At 37.9% G+C, this 21,624-nt stretch overlaps 1 protein-coding gene across 11 annotated transcripts in view; it reads right to left on the bottom strand.

The window, feature by feature from the left end:
- Positions 1-12,239: 12,239 nt before the first annotated feature.
- The window catches only part of GAB1 (GRB2 associated binding protein 1), a 96,653-nt gene continuing 87,268 nt past the window's right edge, over positions 12,240-21,624 (bottom strand). For 4 of the 11 annotated variants that reach the window (XM_041411969.1, XM_041411972.1, XM_041411967.1 and 1 more), the window contains 5 exons: positions 19,694-19,783; positions 17,864-17,957; positions 17,400-17,523; positions 14,326-14,448; positions 12,240-14,118 (listed from right to left, as the gene is read on the bottom strand). In XM_041411969.1, the coding sequence (XP_041267903.1) occupies positions 13,960-14,118; positions 14,326-14,448; positions 17,400-17,523; positions 17,864-17,957; positions 19,694-19,783 (590 nt within the window). In that variant the 3' untranslated portion in view covers positions 12,240-13,959. Of the gene's footprint in view, positions 14,119-14,325; positions 14,449-15,080; positions 15,157-17,399; positions 17,524-17,863; positions 17,958-19,693; positions 19,784-21,624 lie in introns of those variants that run through there. The other 7 variants (XM_041411974.1, XM_041411970.1, XM_041411968.1 and 4 more) reach the window with 6 other exon arrangements.

A 21,624-nucleotide genomic window follows, 5' to 3' on the forward strand; every position in this document is an offset into this window, starting at 1 on the left:
CCCTTGAGGCCGACCAGGCAGCGAAAGTCGTCTCTGTAAGCGCGGAGTCCTCACCTCCCTGTGCTTTAGGGCCGTACAGGCAACATCAGGTGAAGTCTGGGCAAGCATCAGGTTTCATACCCTGCGTAAGATCACAGCATATTCCGAGTTGGGAGGGACCCACAAAGATCATCGAGTCCAACTCCTGGCCCTGCACAGGACACAGGACATAGGACATGTCCAGGAGTCACACAATGAGCCTGTCAGCATTGTTCAAATGCTTCTTGAGCTCGGTACTGTGACCGCTTTCCTGGGGAGCCTGTTCCAGTGCAGGCCCAGCCTCCCTCTGGGGGAAGGATTTTTTCCTGACATCCAACCTGTGAAAAATGCTTATCATATGATTGGCTTTTCACAAATATTAAAATGAATATTATAAGTGTTGTGTTAGAAAGGTATGCTGTATTAATCCTTTTAAGTAGTATGTTAAATATAATTTTAGGCTACAACATAATATTAAAATAGAAACTATGCGATGCAAGATACTTTTCTAACTAGCTCAAGGAATGGATAAGATAATCAAGGAATTCTTTACACAGAGATAACAGCAACAAGAAATTAAAATCCCAAAGAGAAGAATTATTGCCTCTTTATCAGGAAGAACCAGGCTTCTTCTACCTCCTTTCAGACTCCACGGAGCCAAACCATTATTTACAAGATGAAGGGTGGGAGTTCTCAATAAACAGAAAAATCCCTAGGAACTCCATTCCTAGTTTCCCTAGTGAAAGGAATGCTTGCATCATGTGTGAGATATATGAATATGCAACAGGCTATTGCTTTTAAGGGTTAATCTTTTGTTAGCGGACATGCTTTTTTTAGGAAAGCATCCAAACGTTCATAATTTTTTGCCTTTTTATTGTTCTTTATTGTCCTGTCTGTGATTGTCCAAATTCTTATTGCTACAATTTGTAGTATTATTTTTATAACCATTTTATTACTATTAAACTTTTAAAATTTTAAAACAAGTAATTGGTGGTTTTCACAAACCTAAATTTCCCCAACACAACTTCAGGCCGTTCCCTTGGGGTCCTGTCACTGTCACCACAAAAAGTGCTCACTGCCTGCCCCACCTCTTCCCCTCAATCTGTAACTGCAATGGGGTCTCAGGCTGAACATGATAGTATAGGGATAAAATGTTTCTAAAATCATGGGAAAATGTTAGGGTGGGCCTGGGAAAATGTTAGGCTTTACTGGATCATGCGAAACTGCACCTGTATAATCATTTAATGACTATGATAAACTATATGATTGTTATAGATAAATTATATGATTGTTAAATGCGATGATTGTTTAGTAATTGGATATAATGATTGTTTAATCATAACAAGAATCATGAGAAACTATGTTTGCGCTGTTTGACGGAAATTACAAAATCCATGTTTGGATGAAATCAATGTATACTATAGAACAATATAAGTTTAAAGTTATAGGTAATAAATTATAAAGCCGAATTAATAACCAAAAAATAGGTTTTTCATCGCTTGGGTGTCTCCTGGACTGTCCTGGGAAAGGGCCCATCTCCACAGAGAGGCACATGTTTTCGTTTGTTAATTAGGTCTTCTTTCTGCTGCCATCTGTGGTTTTGCAATTTGTGAAGCAATCTTTCCCCAGCTGCGGCTTGTGTTTTTAAAACTTTAAGAATTTTTCGTACAAGCACAACTTTTTTCATGTATATTTTACTTAAGCACGAATTATTCCATAACATATATTACATTTAATAATTAATGTGTAGTTATATAACGATAACGGTATAAAAACGTGTTCATCCCGAACCCATGTTGGAGTCAGATTTGGGTCTGTACCCCTGAGACCCAGAGCTCTTCAATAAAAGTACCTGCATATAATCATTCCATGATTATGTGTTTCTGAACGCTAACAAACAGACCAAGTGATCTCAGTCACTCCTCACACGGCTTCCCCCCAAGGCCCTTCATCATCTTCACAGCCCTCCAGGAAAGGCTCAGGAATCACCCGAGGAGGTGAAGCCATGCTCTGGCTGGAGCCCAGCAGCAGCAGTTCCCCCTCCCCTCTGGCACCTCCAGGCGGGAGCGGCAGGGGGGTGTGCTTAGAGCAGGTGACAGCAGTGTGCTATACAGTAAGGTAATGATGAGGCAGCTTCAGGTTGCTGCATGGGCTCCTCATCTCTCCATGAGCTCTGGGTAGAGGGACTTGAACATTCAAGGAAAGAGTGTCACACAGAGCCGCCCTCTCAAGTGTCCTGCTCTCACTCGCTCGGGCTGATGGAGCCAGACCAAGTTTGTACGTACTTAAGTACAGTTTTGTAACCACCTGAATACAACAACAGTGTCTGCTCCCAGCTTGAAGCATCGTGGGCTGCAGCCCCCTGCTTTAAGATGTGATTGAGCACATCTACATCTGCACTGTCTTTTGCTCATGGGAGGAGTGCACCTCCTCCCTGATAAACTGCCAGATGCCACCTACCAGAGCATGCATCCCAGAACCCCAGAGTGCACGGAATAGGATGAAACGGAACAGGAAAATCTGCTTAAGAGCACTACTACTGCATCCAGGTGCTAACAGAGGCTGTCCAAAGGGCCAGACCTGACCTAGTCAGAAGCAAAATTCCACTGACTGGTTCACAGCATGGATAGCCATGTTCTCCACATCATCTGAATTGCTCTACACATCCTGTCCTGCAGTTCCAGCAATATTCACAAGTGTTGTCAGTGCAGATGCAGCCACTGAGTTCACTCCACAGGTTTGTGAAGCTGCACCTTCCACATCTTGAGAAACCATTGTAACCTGGAATGTAGCAGCAAAACAGACCATTTCCATGACAGTTATTACAACCTTCATTCCATTGTCTTTTATTACAGACATCCTTTAACATTTTTTTTGAAGTTAAAATAATTAGTTTTGACATTTCCAAAAGATGGTGTCACTTTGTTTCTGCCAGAACTACTCAGAAGAATAAATTCCCAGAAAATCTCAATTTTCCTAGAATAGGATTTCTCAGCTAATCACAAATTTATTGACATATTTTCCCACTCCTCATTGTTATCTCTTATCACAGATGAAAACTTAGTCCCTGAGCTTTGCTAAATGCTTTTCTCTCTGTTCAGGGACACAGCCTGAACTTTTTAAATACATGCAGCAGCAAATTACAAATTAAAATAACTGTGTTATTTTAGCCACCTCTACTCTTCCAGCATAGTCTTGTGTCCACCTGCTGTGCCTCAGCTCCTGCCCCCTCTCCCAGAGCTGCTCCAGATAATTCAGTACTCTCTCTGTGGTGAGGAGTGTAAGTCTTGGTGGGAAGGGAGCTACACTCCCCTTTCCCATTTTTCATTCTTTTGCCTTCCCTGCTAAGCACACAAACAAAACCACACATGGAGAATCACTGGTGAAGGAAAATGGGGTAGAAGGTGCTTGGGAAGAAGTCAGGTGTTTGGGAAGAGTGGTGAGGGTATTTCAGCACCTTTGACGCCATCTCTTAAACTAAAACCGACAGGTGGGATCTGGTTTGATAGGGAAGCTGTAGCAGCCTGAATTGCTGCTAGTGAAGTCCAAGGTAAAGAAGCAAAAAAGGGCCTTTGCATAATATTCACAGATGTTAGGGGATGCTCCCCAGGGCCTCCACAGGAAGGGAGAAAAGCACAACCTCCATGTAAATCTCATTGATCCTTGGCTGTTGTGTTGTATTGCACGAAATAGTTTATTTAGTTGTTTTGCACTGGGTTCTGTATTATTGCATGGGTAAGTACGTTTGTATCTTCACGGGATTCCCCTCTTATTTCACATGGTCTTTCCCTCCCCCAAAAGCCCGGTGCTGATGGTTAGTCCCAGGCTTACTCCTCCCCTCGCCCCTCCTCACTTGTATCCCATTGGCTGTGGCCCCTTTCCTCCGCCCCCCTTCCCCTCAGCTCAAAATCCTCCCCCCACCCGCGAGAAGGCGACGCCCTCTTTTCCATCTCTGCCGTCGCCTGGATCATTTGGTGTCTCCTATCAAGGCAATAAATTTGGGACTTAATCCCCACGTTGGGAAGAGCGCTTCTCGTCTTTTGCCTTTTGTCCTATGTGAGGCAGTGTGGGCTGGGGTCCATGGCTAGCCGGATTGGACCCGAACAGCCCCTCAGGCACGAATCTTACACTTGCCCATCCAGCAAAATAAAACAGCACCATGCCAGGGTGTGGAGGTGTTGAGATATTTATGTGCTTGGTATCAGAAACGGTGAACATTCACATCTACTTCAACACGCAAAATAATTGAAAAAAAAAATCTTGCCAAATGTTAAAAGACAAAGGCAAAAGGCTCTACATTTCTTTTTTAATTTCCTGAAGTCCTGAAAGTAGAGCAGAAGACTATCCAAAAAAAAACCCAAAAAAACAAAAAAAAAACCAAAAAACCCAAAAACAAACAAAAAACAAACAAAAAAAAAACAAAAAAAAACCCAAACCAAACCCCCCCCAAAAAACAGAAAAAAAACCCAAAGAAACAACAAAAAAAAACCCACAAAACAAAACAACAACAACAACAAAAAAAAAAACAAAAAAAAACAAAAAAAAAAACCCAAAAAAAAAAAAAAAAAAAAAAAAAAAAAAAAAAAAAAAAAAAAAAAAAAAAAAACCCCAAAAAAAAAAAAAAAAAAAAAAAACAACAAAAAAACCAAAACCCCCCCCAAAAAAAAACCAGAAAAAAACCCCAAAGAAACAACAACAACAACACACACAAAAAAAAAAAAAAAAAACCACAAAACAAAACAACAACAACAACAAAAAAAAAAACCCTGAAAACCAAAACAAAACCCCACCCAACAACAATCAAACCAGACTAAACCACCCCCGTCCAAGGAAACACCCCAGCCAATGCAGGAAAGAGGACTTTCCAAGTCCTCATGAAACATGAAAATCTTCATGAACCATACAGAGCCCAAATATGAAGACCTTAAATTGAAAGCAACCAGTGGCATAAAGAAGTTCATGACAGAGGTTACTGATGTGCTGAACACCTACATTATGATCAAATACACAATAAAGCAAGAAATCCCCCCTCAGCCAGTACCCAACAGTAGAGACAACTAATTACTAACATGCTTATGAAGTTAGTAAAAACCAGTTTAATTACAGATTTTTGTCAAATCCCTTGGGAATACATCTTGCAATTTTGTTGCTTAGTTGTGCAACCAAAACTTTAATTAATATTCTTTAGATGAATCCTTGTTAAACAAGAAATTGAAACACCACAAGTAAAAGCAACTCTGATATTATTAGCTGTTTAGCAATTATGCTAATAGGCATTGCTGAACATGTATCAAAGATGTAAATCTTCCCAAAATTTGGGAAACAAAAGGAGTGAAATAGTTGTTTGTGGTTGCTCCGTGAGACATTCATTTGGGTTCAAGAAGGTAAGAGAGGGGTGAACCTTTTTTCTGTTCAGATTTTAGGGGGAGGATTGTAATTTTTTTTTAGTTTACAATGCCAAAGCAAGATACCATCCACATGAGATGAGATACTGCCAGTTTTTCTACTTCCTCAGAATGCTGATGTTGAGCTGGACTATCCCATCAAGAGTAAATACAATTAGACTTATTTCAAAGCCATCGCTTCTGTCACTGTCACTTTTCTCCTAGCCTCAGATTAACAGTGCTACAGGCAAGAAGCGGTATACACACACACACACACACACATGATCAACAGTCAAAGAAGCCATCAAAATCATGCTACATCTGTTAAAACAAACAAACAAACAACAACAAAAAAACCCCCCCAAAACAAAAACCCCAAAACCTTCTGCCCATCAGCAAAGGTCACTGTCATCAGCTTCATCATAACTGTCAACACATTGCTTTTCAGTATTAAAAAAAACCCATCCCCCACAAAAAAACCCAAACACAACACATGCAAACAATACCATATATTAATTTCAGTAGATTCCTTAATGCAATGGAAACTTTTTAGAGTTTATAACTTAAGTAGGTATATAAAATTCATTCATGTGCTCTTTAAATTTTGAGTAGTATGAAGATGATGTTGAAATTGTTCAAATTACAGTGTAGCCATAGTGGTAAAATTAAACTTCCACAGAAAATAAATAGCCCAGACTTCATCTGCCGTGCTTAAACAAACTATAAGCCTGCTGTGTGTGTACCTTCAATAAGTAGACTACAAAAACAGTGACATGTGAAGACCAAAAGTCTTTCAAATTGTGCCCAACCACAAACCAGTGAATATTTGGCAACAGCAACATGGCATGCAGATAGCATATCAGACTCTGCTTGTGTCCAGTTTAAAACAAGCCCTTTTATCAATAAAATTTACCCATGCAAAAAAAGATGACCCCATATGAAGTCAGCTGCTGATACTCATTACAGAAATCATTGAAGAATGGAGATTCTGTAACAAGCAGCACTCTCACAGAAAAAACCCAGAATTAATAAAATGATTTTAGATTTTATTTCTTTGCTGCTATGACTGAAAAGACTCAACCAAAATGCAAACATATATATTTTTATAATTTGTAAAATACATTTTTGTATAAAAAATAATGCACAAACACTTTGTTACACAGATCCTTCCCTTTTCAAAACTTTGGGTTCTTCTCCCTCTCAGCAACCAGGTTCTGCCCTGGCCCTGTTTCCTTTCATGAAGTTCACTCCTCACCTTACAGTACTACAACCAGAGCAAGACAGGGCTAGGAAAGACTCTTTTGGAAAACTTGCCTCCACATATTGGCACAGCAGTTATGCTATCTGACTTAGAGAATCACAGAATTAACTAGGTTGGAAAAGACCTTTGAGATCATCAAGATTTCCTCCTGCTGCTGTTATTCTTAGAGCAAAAAGGGACTTTAAGAAGTTGGATATAGACCTTCAGTGAAAGATTGGGATAAATCTGAAGAGGAGTTTTTTTAAAGCAAGACATACTACTTTAATTTTTCTATTTGAACTACCTGGACAGTTTTATCTCTTCAGTAACAGTTCTAGTTGAATTCCACATATACACAGGTATCTATCTGCCTCTACACCCAAATTTCATACATTGATGCCTCTGCCACAGCATCTTAATCTCATTTTCATGGTTATCTAGCCTTTCTTATGCTGCTGTGTTTCTCTTCAATTGTCATCTGGGCCAATTTTCCCCACAGTATTTAGATACTTAAATACTCATGAAAGACTTTGAAAAACACTTTTTACACTTAACATTGATAAATATCAATTTACTTGTAACTATAGTATCAGAATAGATAGGACATACAGGGGCTTCCAACACAGCTTTTATTGCAAAAATGGTGGACCCTTATGTGTGCTGTGGATTGTGGTTGTTTTGTGCCACATGTATTTACTGAGCCTTTGATTTTAGACATGAATATGCTTTTTGTATTAGCCTATAGTCACCGCTTTGGAGTTACTGCTTTGTATACATCATCTGAATTACTTTCTGCAGTAGTGATCATCCTGAATCACAACAGAGATTTGCTACATTAAAAAAGCCTTCTGCTCACTCACAGAAAACAGAGCAGCTTTTATAAAAGTAATTGGTTTTCAACTCTCCTTTAATTAAAGAGAATAGTTGGGGGGAAATTCATGTCAGAAATACACAGGAAATCAAAGTAAGACCTCACCAAAGAACTACGTGTCCTGGAGAAAATGTTACAGCATTTATTCAGATAATTATGATGCAGAGGAGATAAAAACTACTAAGAGAAAAGTCTGATATTATGTGTGCAGAATGGATAATTTTAAATAATTTAATTTTTTAAAAAAATTGTTTGGGTTTCTTTTAAAGCAGAATAACATCCCATTTACAGAACAATAATTGCTTGCTTGATTTCAAGTTTCCATCCTTATAAACAATGCACCTACTAAAGGAAAATCTTGAGATCTTAGAACTATCCACTGGAAATTTATCCTTAAATTTAAAACATTGTTGGAAGCCAATGTTTTCTGATTCTTGATCCCAGACTTTAAAGACAGCCCTTCTCCTGGTATACCAAATGCTGTACAAAAAATACAGACCACAGATACCAAAAAAATGGGGTAAACAATAATATTCATACTGAGATACAGCATAGCTCCCAAAAGGTGGTACTGAGTATACTTGCATCACAATCTTAAATATTATCCTATTCATCTTACACAGAGGAAACAAACCCACCAACCCTCTCCAAAACTAACTTTTTTCTTGAACTCTTGATATTGTTTTTAAGCAAACCACTTTTTCAGAGCTTGTTGGTGCATCCCTGGTACTGGCCACAGGATCTATGTCCCAGCTTCTAAACTGAGCACTGGAATTGGGGACAGCTGCACCACATGGTGTATGAAGAGATCAGAGGCAATATCCCAGTCCTGGGTGGCTCCTTTACTTTTTTCCTTCTTTTTAAAAAGTTCAAGGGCCAAGTCTATTTTGTGCTTCCTCATATTGGGCTGTCAGTGAGTAGAACTGGCAAAAATGTCTTAAGAATTATCACTTCTTTCATTTATGGAGGAAAAAAACCAGTTATAATACAAGGTGTGTTTTTCAAATTCAATTCCTAAACTTATATTTACATAATTGAGTAGAAATTAGATTTTGAAAAAGTTCTTGGAACTTTCACTTTCTTAAAGAGGACAGCAGTGCCTTGAATATGAAATTCTGCTCCTCAAAAGATCCTAAATGGATTTGTGTGCCTGGGGAATTTGAACCCTCTTACACATAATGCCTTTTCAAATGCTGCTCTATGCGTAACTGGAGATTAGAGACCTTAACTCTGAACACTATTTGTTTCCAGTTTAGGTTTCAGTTATGATTAATTAAAAAAAATTAAATATACACACCATGATTTACAGGTATTACTACGAAGATCACCTCAGCAGAGGGTTGAATGCAGAGGTTTTGATGCAATTAACTCCAGACTCTGAGTACACCAGCAGGCCAGTCTGAGGCATCCCCAAACTCCCAGGTCTGCATCTTTCACCTCTAATACAAAATAGGAAGAAAAAACCGTAAACCTTCAGCTAATCTGCATAGTTATAATGGGCAAAAACCAGCACAAGTGCACAGAAGCAAGTAGTGATTCCTTCCTCTAAAGTATATTCCCGAAAAAGCACATAAAAATATGAAAACTTACATATTTTAAAAGTCTGGTAGGAATTCAGTGAAAATATGGCATATATATATTTTCCTCCTCTTCTGGCCTTCTGATTGAAACAATCAAGCTGTCTGGGTACCTTGTGCAAGCCCCCCCCACACACCTAAACCCAGGACCTCAAAGAGCATTTATTAACATCTTATTAGGATCGGCCTTTCTGAAAATGTGATACACATTTTCTTTTCATTTCACTGCAGATACAACTTACCAGGAAAAGGCTTGACAATGATTAGAGATCCTGGGACAATTTTCAAGAGCAAATCATGATGATTACTACAAGTGCTGGCTTTATAATTGCAGGAAAACTTTGAGAGTCTCCATTTTGCCAACTTGATGCTTAATGTTCTAAACTGTATAGGATTTTATTCTATTCCATTTTGGATATTAAAGTTAAACATTTTCTCTGTGTGAACAGCAGATTACACATTGTACACTTAGCTAACCTGCTTCTTATAAAAAAGCTGAAGCAAACAGATCATCCGTCTCAAATGAAACATGGAAATACGTCGCCCTGTTTTTTTAAGATTTTCTAAGCCTTGTGATGTTTGCATTCTTGTAGCAATCTTTCTCACACACTTTCTGTAAACAACTTATTGTTTTACATTCTTTTATGAAGGAAAAGAAACTTAATGAACTGTTGGTTTGTCCAGTGTCATTGGAGAGGTGGCACTTTCACCCTCTAATCCACTGTCACCCTTGAAAATTTATAAATGTTGGAGACAGAAAATAAACTTCCTTTTTTCCTGCCTTGAGAGAAGCAGCGTGTCTGCGTTGTGTTGTCTCGTGTCCTATAGTAACAGAAATATTCTTTTCTAGACCATCTAGAAAGAAAACCACTGGCACCAGAACAGTCTAGTTCTGTTTACTCAATAACAAGAAGGCAAAAACCTTTCAACTAGTCATGCATCCTGTTCTCCTCCCACTTTTGCTACTGAAAATTAACATCAGGGCTGCAGAACCATAAACATATTCTGGAAAAGTTAAAATGTCAAAGATATTGTTCATAACCCTCTCAAAACCTCTTCTTTGTACCCTACTCTGCACCTTGTTAGGCTGAAAGCTGAACTCAACGTGTTTGTTCAATTAGGGCAAAATCCAGAAACATCATTGCTTGGGATTTGGTTCATCTACACCAAATTGACACAATGTTTTTGTGGAACACTTATTGCACTAATTGCTAGACAAGCACCTTTTTTTGTGGTCATGGCCGTATTAGCATCCCCAAGAAATAAAACAACAAGGAATTAACATTTAAGAAGCAGTTTGGTGCAATACATAGAGATCAAGAGCAGATCTAGGAAATATGGAGGATAATCTCGAAATTTAAGTTCACCTGTGAGCTTCTTAAAAACTACAGGTATAAAATATTTCAAAAGATGAAGTGACACTATTGCTGTCCAAATTGCACATTGACATTGTATGGCAGTACCTTCTCCTTGAGCAAATAAATGTCCATTCACTTTTCATGACCCAAACCTCTATAGCTAAGGAGGGAATGGAACTTCTCTCCAGGGCTGCTAAGTTTCCAAAGTACTTTTGCAAGAGTACTACATATATATATATATATATATATGTGTGTGTATACACACATATATATACACACACATGTACAAGTATATACACACACACACACACATAAAAACATTTACTGCTGCAGTAATAGCTAAACTTAAATTTCACTGTGATAAAAATCTTGCTTGGCTCATAGTGCACTGTAAAAGCTAGAGAGGTGCCCATCACTCCCTAATTAGCTACAAGAAGCAATAAATTCTAAATTACTTAATCAAAACAGCTATACTGTAATTTGTCTGTACTCCTCAGGTCACACCTGTCATACATTAATGTTTTTGGGTTTTTTTCTTTTTACATAAATACAAATATCAGTAAAGAAAAAAGACTAATGACCACATTTTCACCCTTTTCCATGTCACATTATGAAGTTCTAGTGCAGCAGAGCAGCTGTGTTTACACCTGCACTTCATGAGGTAATAGTGATTATATCGCAGTGTGTAAAAGTGTGGCTATTTGTACTTAGCAGATAAAGAAATGTTCAGATCACACCACGGAATGACACCAGATCACCTCTCAAGTCAATCTCAGTGTAAAAGGCACCAAGTTTTCTTTTGATTTTTAAGAGCAACATGTTATATACTTGTAAAAGACATATTGCATATATATATGTATATTTGCAATTTATAATGACACATACAGCAATGAAAACTGTATCTGCAACTGGTAACAAAGAGTTTGAGCGAAACAAGAGAAAACTTACCTATTTGAAAAAAGAACACTTAACAAGCAACATTGACAAGCTACTTCTGCACCTCCATGTACTTGAGTTTTCCACCAGCTTGCCTCCAACTAGAGTGTCCTCACAAAACTAGTAACTGGAAGTGACACAGGGCTGATATCAGTTTCACTTGCTTTCTATCACCTAGAAGTTTAGGAGTCACATTTTCAATTTTATATTGACATCCTTAGACCATCCAAGAACTCAGATCTGCACTGTGAAGCCCCTGTAGCTTCACTGGTGAAAATGAGATGTATCATCAAAAGTTAATATCACACCTATGAACATACCATGGACAGCATGTAATTATGGAAAATGTAATACTAGAATATGGAGGTGAAAACTGGTTAGAAATCTAATTAAAGAGAAATTGTAGACTGATACTTAGAAAATGTTACACTGTCTGTACAGTGTGGAAACTACTGTTTTCCTTAACAAAAGAAAGGGGGAAAGCCTAGAAATTAAGAGTGGATTCTCAATCATAATAACAAATAATGTTGTGAATCCTGCCGAATTTTAAATGAAGAAAGAGTAAGTGTTATCTGTAAATCAAGGACTGATATCAGCAAACTTAGAGCAAACCCATCTCCTATCACTAGCTCAGCAAGAGAGGCTGCCGTAGGAGACTGATTTTTTCCTGGCACCCAGAAGAGTGGGAATTCACATTATTTGGCTTCTCAGCACAGGGTTTTAAATCAGAGATCCAAGTTAAAAATTGTTCTAGCTGTACATCTACAATTCTGAAAAACATGGTTGGTATCCAGACACCTTCCCAGACACACTGGCATCTGTTTGCTGCTTTGCAGGACAGAGTTTACACACCAAAACAGAACAACTTGATTTATTTAAAATTCACCTCAAAATGCACTGTGTTTAGTTTCTTTTTTAAAATGAACATTCAAAGCATCAAAATATTACTAATTTAAAAAGATCCTTTGTTAAGAATAAGATAATTTACATACGGTAGATTGTGGCTGTGAGGGGAGAGAAACAACCAATGCTAGATTAGGCACAGTAAGAAGGCCAACATTCCTGAAAACAATGCAGCTTTAAGCTTTTAAATGATCTGGACAAAAAAACCCCAATTGGGCAGGAAAATGAAACCAACCACTTAATCGAGGGCATTTGTATAAAATAAAAGTGTTAGTAAGTTTTCTATCTAGACCTAACTCATTCATGTATTTAAAGAACTCTATCTTCTTCCAAGTAACAAAAAAATGTTTCTAAACCAAGGCAGATTATTATTTGGAACTGGCATAGTAAAATAAAGGATCACAGTATACAGAGTTTAAAATCCTGTACCAGGAAAGAACAACAAGTGGTTTACAAGGGGATCATTTAGGTATATTATCTAATTTTTAAAAACAGAGATATAAAATATCAGTTGCATAGGGATTTAAATATAAGGCCAAGCAGGAGATTAAAGTAATGTAGAGCTCATAAGAAGGGCACTATGGTGTTAAAACATAGTATTTCCATTTGAGTTAATGTCTAATTCAAAATCACAGTATTTTGCTAGTACTACAAAAAGTGAATGTCAAACTGTCCCATTAATCTTGAACTGAAAACTGACATTAGAACTTCTAAACAGTACAAAACTAAAGCTCATTGTCTAAACCTGATCAGTGTATTAGCACAACAGTGCTTGGTACGTACCTGATTTATATACTCTACCTTCTGTAAATAATATAAAGGTCATTTCTTGTTAATAAGTGTGAGATCACAATATTACTACATGCCATCAGTGGTTTGCTGGCTTACTTGACATTTAATTATTCAGTCTTTGAAAGTGTAAGATCCCACCTGCAGAATCTTCACCCACTGAACACAGAACACTGTCATTAATAAAATAGAAGTTCCACCACTAACAACTAACATATAAGCCAGGATTTTAGGTCTAAACCCAGTACAGTTCATTATTATTAACTCACAGCAATTTTTTGTTAGGAAGGTAGTCTGTAGACTTCCAAATAATCTTGCATGTATTAAATATAAACAAGTATGTAACTAATGGTTGTCTCTTGGCATTTCAAGTAGATGATTCAATTGTGAAAGTATTTCTGCAAAGTCAATTCTGAGTTGTTAAAATGAAGTTCAAATATTAATTTCCATATCTACATGTAGCTTAATTAACCTAAAATTGTGAGGAATAGTAGTGTAAGGAAAAAAGAATTCTCCAGATGAATTAGACATTAAGGTACACTAACTGTGAATACCTGACCCAACATTGTAACTGAAAAAGTGCATAAACACAGTAATACTACAAATGTTTTAACTACAGAACAAAAGGTTTTCTGAAACCTAAGTAATATTATTTTACAGGTTATTTACAGGCTGTGATTTTTCCAGACACCACAGAGCCAATTCATGATCTTAAAGTTCCTTTGATATATTCAAAGTGTCTTTTGGCTTCCAACCTATTCGGTGAGGAACTGATTCCCAACTCAGGGCATCAGGTACTGTACAGCTGAACAACACTGCCATTGTGGTTCTGTGATTCTTCAAAATTCACTTCTTTCCATTCTTCAAAGACAAAGCAGTGTTTTCACTTCACACTTTTCGTGGGAGTCTCGGACTCCGTAGACTGTCTGCCATCAGTCCATGCCTCCCGCGTGCTCTTCAGGGCCAGCGTTTTCTGCTGGTCCACCACAACGTAATCAACCCTCTCGTCTGCCACGCTGCTGCCTGAACCACTGTTCTTTTTCTGGGAACAGTGAGAAACATGTTCAAGTAAATTAACAACAAAAAAGCAAGTAGGTGTTCCAAATAAACACAGAACAAGCACTGGTTTCTCTGAAAGGTCCAACACTGACTCTCCACTAATCATTTGAGAAATGACCATTAAGAGATCTAACTGGAAGCCATTTTGAACTCCTGATGGCAGAAAAGCAAGAGCTGAACATCTGCTTACCTTACGAGGTGGGGTAGACTTTCCCGAATCTAGGTCCAGATCTAAATATTCCACTTGTTTATCTCCTTTAGGTTTTACCATAGGGCTGCTTCCTCCATCAAGACTGTTGCTTCCAAACAAATTCTGAAATCATAATATAAACAACCTCAAATGCAAATGTACAAACTAGTGGTCCACATTATCAAATATGCTTACTATAAACTGCCAAAATGTAAATGGTTAAGGAAATGACTGAGACACTTGCAATCACTTAAATCATGAAAATTTAATTGACCCTGTATGGCAAGGGGATACATTCTATGTCAAAAATGGGACAGAGTCAAAACGCAATGGGAGGAAAAAACCCAAAAAACCCCCCCCCCCCCAAATTTAAAGTTGCCATCTGTGCTTTCCACATCTGTGCTTTCCACTTAATGTCCCCTTCATATCAAGAAATAAGAACAGATCATGTTTTGTTCTTTTTAAATGCAGTTATTATATCTCAAATTCAGCATTACTTAAGCACAAACTTTTCTTTTTCCCTCAATTTTTGTAAAATACCTACAATAATTTCTGCCTTACAGTAGTTGCAAAGCTAAAAATGAAACTTTTACATTTCATTCAAAAGTCATTGTGAGTAAGGAGAAAATCAAAGAGTATTGTTCAGTTGACAAGATTAAAATATTAAAACTTTGGAAATATGTGTAGGGCTGCCTGAACTCAAGTTGCATTATATATATCTAAATTTCAATTAGCCCAGACTTTTACAACCTCACCTCCTCTGTCCTCTCCCAGCCTGATCCCTCCCTCTTAACAGGTGTTATAGGAACAGTACAATAGAAGGACTCTTCTCTAAAAGATAAAGAAAAAACAGGAAGACAGAGGGCAGCAGTCAGCAAAAAATGAAGAGGAAGGCAGAAGGAAAGACAGAAGGGTAAGGCTGAGAGCAACTTGAAAGAAAAAGCAGAATATTGCCGGTTTTATTAAATAAAACATAAGTATGACATGTTCAAACAAGATGTTTCAAAGCTGATGATAGAAAAAGATTAAGAAATACGGATTCTTTGCTAAGATAGAGTTGAAACAAGTTAAAATTCTCAAAAAGTCAAATTTTAAAACAAAGGCCATGAGATATCCAGAAATGTTCTGGTTCTTTAGGAAATAAAATATGTTGTGGGCTAAAGCCAAATGGGCTGGGCTTTTGAAATTCAAGTTATCCATTATATCTCTACTGTCCAACTCATTTAACATTAAGTGGTAACAAGGACAAACACCAACATATGAAGTTCATTTTCATTGCTCAAATTCTCAGAACAATTTTCTGTGTATTAAAGAGACAAAAATCAGATTCTGTATCAATGTTTCTAGCATAAATTTAAAAAGCTGTTATTCATTAAACAAAAAAACATATGTTATTTCAAACAAACTAAGCAGGCAGAACATATGCATTAGGAAACAAACTTTAAATACACATAAATGAAACAGAAACGAAATCTGTAGAATAACCTTAAAATAGGACTGGTATAAGTAAACAGAAGATATTAATGAGCTGGAGCTTTAATTGTACCATCTTGTTATGGAAGTTAAGCCCTGGAACAGCCTTAAGAATCAACAGAAACACCCAGGCTGAACTGTGATTCTGTGCAGGGAGAACTGTGAGCACGGTTGGGGCTAATTGCTGGTGTAATATGGGATGTTTCTTGCACCTGTGAAATGGGAAATCACCCATTACTTACCAATGGCCCTTGCAGGTGAGGAGCTAAGATTTAACATCAGCAGATCCCCCCTGCTTGGTGCTTTTCCCCTGAGAAGCACAATGGGCATGGCACAAGGCACAGCTTGGGGCGCTCCGCAGGCTCTGGAGCTGCACCCCACCAGCTCCCACTGGGAATGGCATGAGGGGGGACTGGGATGCGGCATCCAGGGGCAGCTGTGATGAGCTGTGGGGCAGGGACACTGGAGGAGACTGGGAAGGGATCCAGAGTGGCAGGGAACAGGAAAGTGAACAGCGTTGTGAGAGGAAAGTTCAGGGGCAGTGAGATGGGCCAACACATGCTATATAAGAAGGCAGACACGCAAACAGAACAAAAACGGTGCTAGACAGGCCTTCCCCAAAGAAGGTCGTACATAAATTATTTCAAGATGAAAAATACTGCTGTATCCCCTACTAAGAACCCAAACATATGAGTACACTGAACTGACTGGATGGGGCTTTGAACAACCCAGTCTAGTAGACTGTCCCTGCCCATGGCGTGGGAGGTTAGAACACCATGATCTATAAGGTCCCTTTCAATCCAAACCATTCCATGATTCTACACTAGACGAAAAGCTGAGCTCAAGATACAGGTTTCCTCCAGTGTTTTATGCGTATTCTAAACCACATTTTAGTTTAGGCCTAGGTCAACTGCTATTGTCTTCCTTGAAACTACTGTTATTGAGTCTTCTTTTTCTCTCTCTCCTTCCCCTCATCAAAGAAAAACCACAGTGTGATCATTAACTTTTTCTAACTGGCTGCACTCCATGCTGAGTATCTGAATCTTCCTTATCTGAGAAAATTCGTCCCCAAAGGGGAAAAAATACAGACATTCAATAACACAAAGACTCCTTCTATCTTCTTCTTTGAAAGACACCTAATAACATACACATGGTTCAATTTTCATAGAATATATACAAGTATCAATCGTTTTTTTTCCCTGTTCCTTCTACATTTCCTGGAAGATGTCCCTTTAATACCGTTTTTTAAGCATGTCTCAGAGGTCCTAGGACAGTTTATTACCCTTCATGTCATACTGAACTGGTGCATAGCCCAAGGACAAACACTACAAAGAGGGGACAGATTCTAGGAAAGAGATAAAAAAAAAGTAATGTTGTATACTGTTTTATATAATAGATAGGTACGTCAACCATTTTCTTTATGCTCTTAACTTCTTCAGTGAAATCCTACCAAAATTACAGCTATGCTATGGAGATTTTTTTACCATTCTGTTGATCTAGAAGTATAAAGGGAGTGATGTTGAGTGAAGGATCTATGTTTGCATGATTTAAAAGTAAGGACTGCACAGGAAGAGAGTAGTTAAGACGTAGATTTTACATACTGGGTCTTCAGTGGACTGATTTGGGTTCATGGATACATAATTCTCTTCACTGTCGTGCGAGTCACTGCTGGAAGTTGTGCTATGAACTGAATCCGGTCTGGGAGACACGGGAAACCTGGAGGAGCTAATTACCAGGAATTATTTTACAAACAATACATCTGCAATGTCTTAAACCTCCTGGTAAACAACAAAAATAAGCATATTAGAGCTGAAATTTTCATTCAAGTTTACTAGAGTGTCACATTTTTTGGTTATACACAGTCCCTTATATTTAATATCACAAAACAAAACTTCACACAGACACACTTTATTTCAAAGCACAGATACACACACAGACTCACACTCTTCCACGGGAAACTTCAAGCTACAAGCAAGCTAACAATATGATACAGATGTGCACACACTTATTAACACTCCAGTCACCAAAATGATTACTCTGAATGAGGAAAAGCCAAGAAACTTACTCTCGTGCAAAGCTTCTGGTGATAGGAGATCTAACTGGAGCTTGTAATTCTTCCCACTCAGGCAGAGGTTTTATTTCCAGTGGAGCTGGTTTTGCTGTGTAAGAAACAGACAACTGTAAAGCACAGAACTTTCCTAAACAAACTTAAATTTAATAGCTTTTCACAGACTAAATACAGAAAAAAACTATATCTTTCAAATAGTAAATACTAATAAGGAAAGGGAGACACTTCCATTCTCAGAAAGACATGATATATTAACCTACATTTTTAATCTTTTCAGGTAATGAGAGGAAACATCAATTAAAAAATTAAAGTATAAAACTAAAAAAACCCACTGCAACTTCAGAATTTTTCAGCATATACTTGTAGGTAGTAATTATGCTTTGAAAAGAGATTTTGAAAGTGGCAGCATCGTATTCTGTCCTCATTCTGCCTTCTTGAGTTGTTGAGCTGGCAAGCCCAGGGCAGGGCTGATGGGCTGTTTCAGCAGAGCCAACTCTGGGGACTTTTCTTGGTTCAGGGCCATCTGTTAATATGCAAACTCTGCCCTCACTGTGTACATGTGCCCTTACTGATGAGGTTTCATAGCTCCATGAGTGGGCAGAACCTGCAGCTAAGACTAAGTCTGCAAAAGTCAGAAATGAACCAACAGCAGGAGGAGCCTGGCTTGCTTCAGAGATCATCCACAGTTGAGCAGAGCAATATGCCACGCATGACAGCTTGTGCCACTCATGACAGATAACACTGTTCTCAAAAAAAGTGCCATTTTTAAATTTCATTTTCAGAATAGAACCATGAGTAGGCTATTAGCAAGAAACACATTATCCCTCCCTCCAGCTTATATGTCTCACACCACCTAAACATTAGAAAAAAAGTATAAAAAGGCTTGTGGAAAAAAATATCACAGAGCAAAACTGCTGTAACTTTATCCTCCCTAAAACTGTTTTTAGAAAACAAAATGCAATTTCATCATAAAAACAGCCCTTTCTCTTCTTGTGCTCCCTTCCACAATGAGTTTTCTGCCTCTTGGCAGGTTCACTAAGATCAAGTGTCAGGCATGTAGTAACAGAATTGAACAAGACATAGGCAAGATGATACTAAAGCACAACTGACACAAAAATTGATCAGCTTGGTTCAAGTTTTCTGTAAAGGTCTGAGACTACCTGGCAGGAATAAACAGTGGGCAAGGTGCTGCTGCAGCAGACAGAGCCAAGACTTCGTCCAAAGCCCACCAAGAACAGCCAAAGTATTTCATCCTGTTGCAATGGACTTCAAAACCCAAAGGTAATCAGTGATATTTCTCTGAGATTTTTAATGTTGCTCATTATTTTCTCTACTTCTTGTGACTATGTAAGGCACCAACTCAGCATCTTCAATAAAGCCCATCAAATTAATTGCAATCCTCTTTAAGGAGCATAAATAGATGTCTGTACTAGTGTATGATCAGAAGATCGATATTTTGCTTCGAGACCTAAGTGAACTGTGATTTCAGGTTATTGCCTAACAAAAGTTTCAAGTAACTTACAAGTTACTATGTGCGATTTACAAGTTATTATGTTCTTGCTTTTAAATAAACAGACAAAATATGAACAGCCACAACTTAAGAGATCAGAACATTCATGTTAATATCAAAGAAAAATTTTCACGCACTGTTCAAGCCAGAAAATCTTTAATTCTTTATACAGGAAACTGGTTGCTTGGCATGGAAAATGCATCCATCACCTCAGATTATAGCAGAAAAGAATATGCCAGAATTATTCTAAAATAACAATTTTCAAAATTTTTGCTTCACTTATTTTTATAATATACTTATAGTGCTAAAGTACATACCCTTTCTTCTTGTAGTAAAGTCACCTATGGTTTGTGAATCAGTTCGCTCTAAACCATGTGGTTTAGGTCTTAAAATTTTAGGACTTTGACCTAATTGGCAAAAAGAAGACTCTCTTAATAATATTCTATTTGTAAGTGGAAAACTGGAATTTTATAAATAAACATCACAGCTCACTGCAGAAAGGTTAATGCCACAAGCATAAGCAAGCTGCTGAAGGAGATTTTACAGTCTAGCTGGGGCTCACACTAAGGGCTTAAGCACCAAACCAGAAACAAAGAAAACACTGCATGCAAGTAATAAATACATTGGAGGCAAGTGTGAAAGCTGTACACAAAGGCTAAAAAGTGCATAAACAAATATTGTAACTGATCATTACTACTAACTGGTTTGATTTAAAAGAAATAAAAGTACATATTTGAGGTATATTTAGTATGAAAAGAGAACAGTCATGTTTCAGATACAAATTGAAGTACCCTCAGAGAAATTAAATCCTCCTTAGTCACAAAATTTCTTGGGAAATAATGACTCTTTGGAGTCTCCACTCCTGTTGTGCTCTTGGGAAGTCCTCTACCCAATGTGTATCTCCCACTTGAGGTGCCCCAAGAATCTTTTTTAACAGTGTATTTGTTAAACTTGTTCCCCAGAGGTCTCCATCTGTCTGTAACAAACCCCCACCACTCTTACCCTGCAGACACAGTGGGATTTTCTTCCCAAATTTCCAGCCTGCATACTGCACCCCACCAAGGCACAACCCAAGCTCCACCAGAGATGACCCTGGCATGAAAATACAAATCATCTCCCTACAGACAGTAATGCAAATCCCCTCCCAAAACAAGGATGTTCTTTAGCCAACTTGACCAAACTCTGCAAGTGTTCCAGGTCATGCCATCTATTTTAAATAAACGTGATCAATAATGTGTAATAGCCCTAAGCTTTCATTAAAGTCTATCTGACAAAGTGCTAATATTAACAAAGGCAAGTGCCTTCAAGTGGTACACCAAGAAGCCATATGAATAAACCAAATGAAAAGTTTAAGTCTGGTTATGTTAGAAAGCTGCCCTACAACACAAAATGGAAAAGGACTGGTACAGACTCAGGTGTGGTACTCCCAGCAATGGGTGAGAATGCTTTGTAAAGAATAAACTTGGCAACAAATACCAGAAGTTTGCAAATCTCTATCCCAAGGGTTTTGCATATGAAGTGCTCTATTAGTGTTATCAAGTAACAACAAGTAAGGTAAACACAGGTTTTGTACTGTATCTTAACTTCTACACAGTGCTTCTGAGAGACCATGCAGGTAAGATAAAATTAATTTATTCGTTAGTAGTGCTGCATAGCAACTTCCTTAAAGAGAAAAGTGAAACATGAATTTATTTTTACACAGACAGTTCTTTTCCAATTTCAGAATCAGCTGCTCCCTTAAATGGCTCAATGTGCTGATGAAATGGGTGAACAGTTGGGCAATGCTGACCAAAGACACAGACTGTGAAGTAGAACATGAAGTATTTCTGACTAGAGCCAAGTCAAAAGCACGAGCCAACATGTTGGTGTACTCAATTCTGAGCTGATCCAATATTCTTAAGTCCTTGCCTATAACTTTCTGATAAAAGCCTGCCTATTTAAAAAGACCAGGATCTTCAAACTGATGAAACAAATTTAGAAGTTCAAATCCAAACACTTTTTATTAAGGACAATTCGATGCTGAATACCATTACTGATCATAATAATTTTGTATTTCACAGTTTTATAATCTGATTTTAAAAAAATCTGGCCTAATACAACTCAAGTTAATATGCACTGACATAGAAGCACAGATTGTAAGCACAGTGAGAAAACTAGCAGAGGTAACACAGTTAATTAAGTTATTTAAGCAGCGTGCACTTAATAACCTCTGCTCTTATAACCAAACAGACTAAAGTGCCTGAAACCC

Source organism: Onychostruthus taczanowskii, unplaced genomic scaffold (assembly GCF_017590055.1).
Source record: "Onychostruthus taczanowskii isolate IOZ18803 unplaced genomic scaffold, ASM1759005v1 scaffold38, whole genome shotgun sequence".
Taxonomy (NCBI): Eukaryota; Metazoa; Chordata; class Aves; order Passeriformes; family Passeridae; genus Onychostruthus; species Onychostruthus taczanowskii.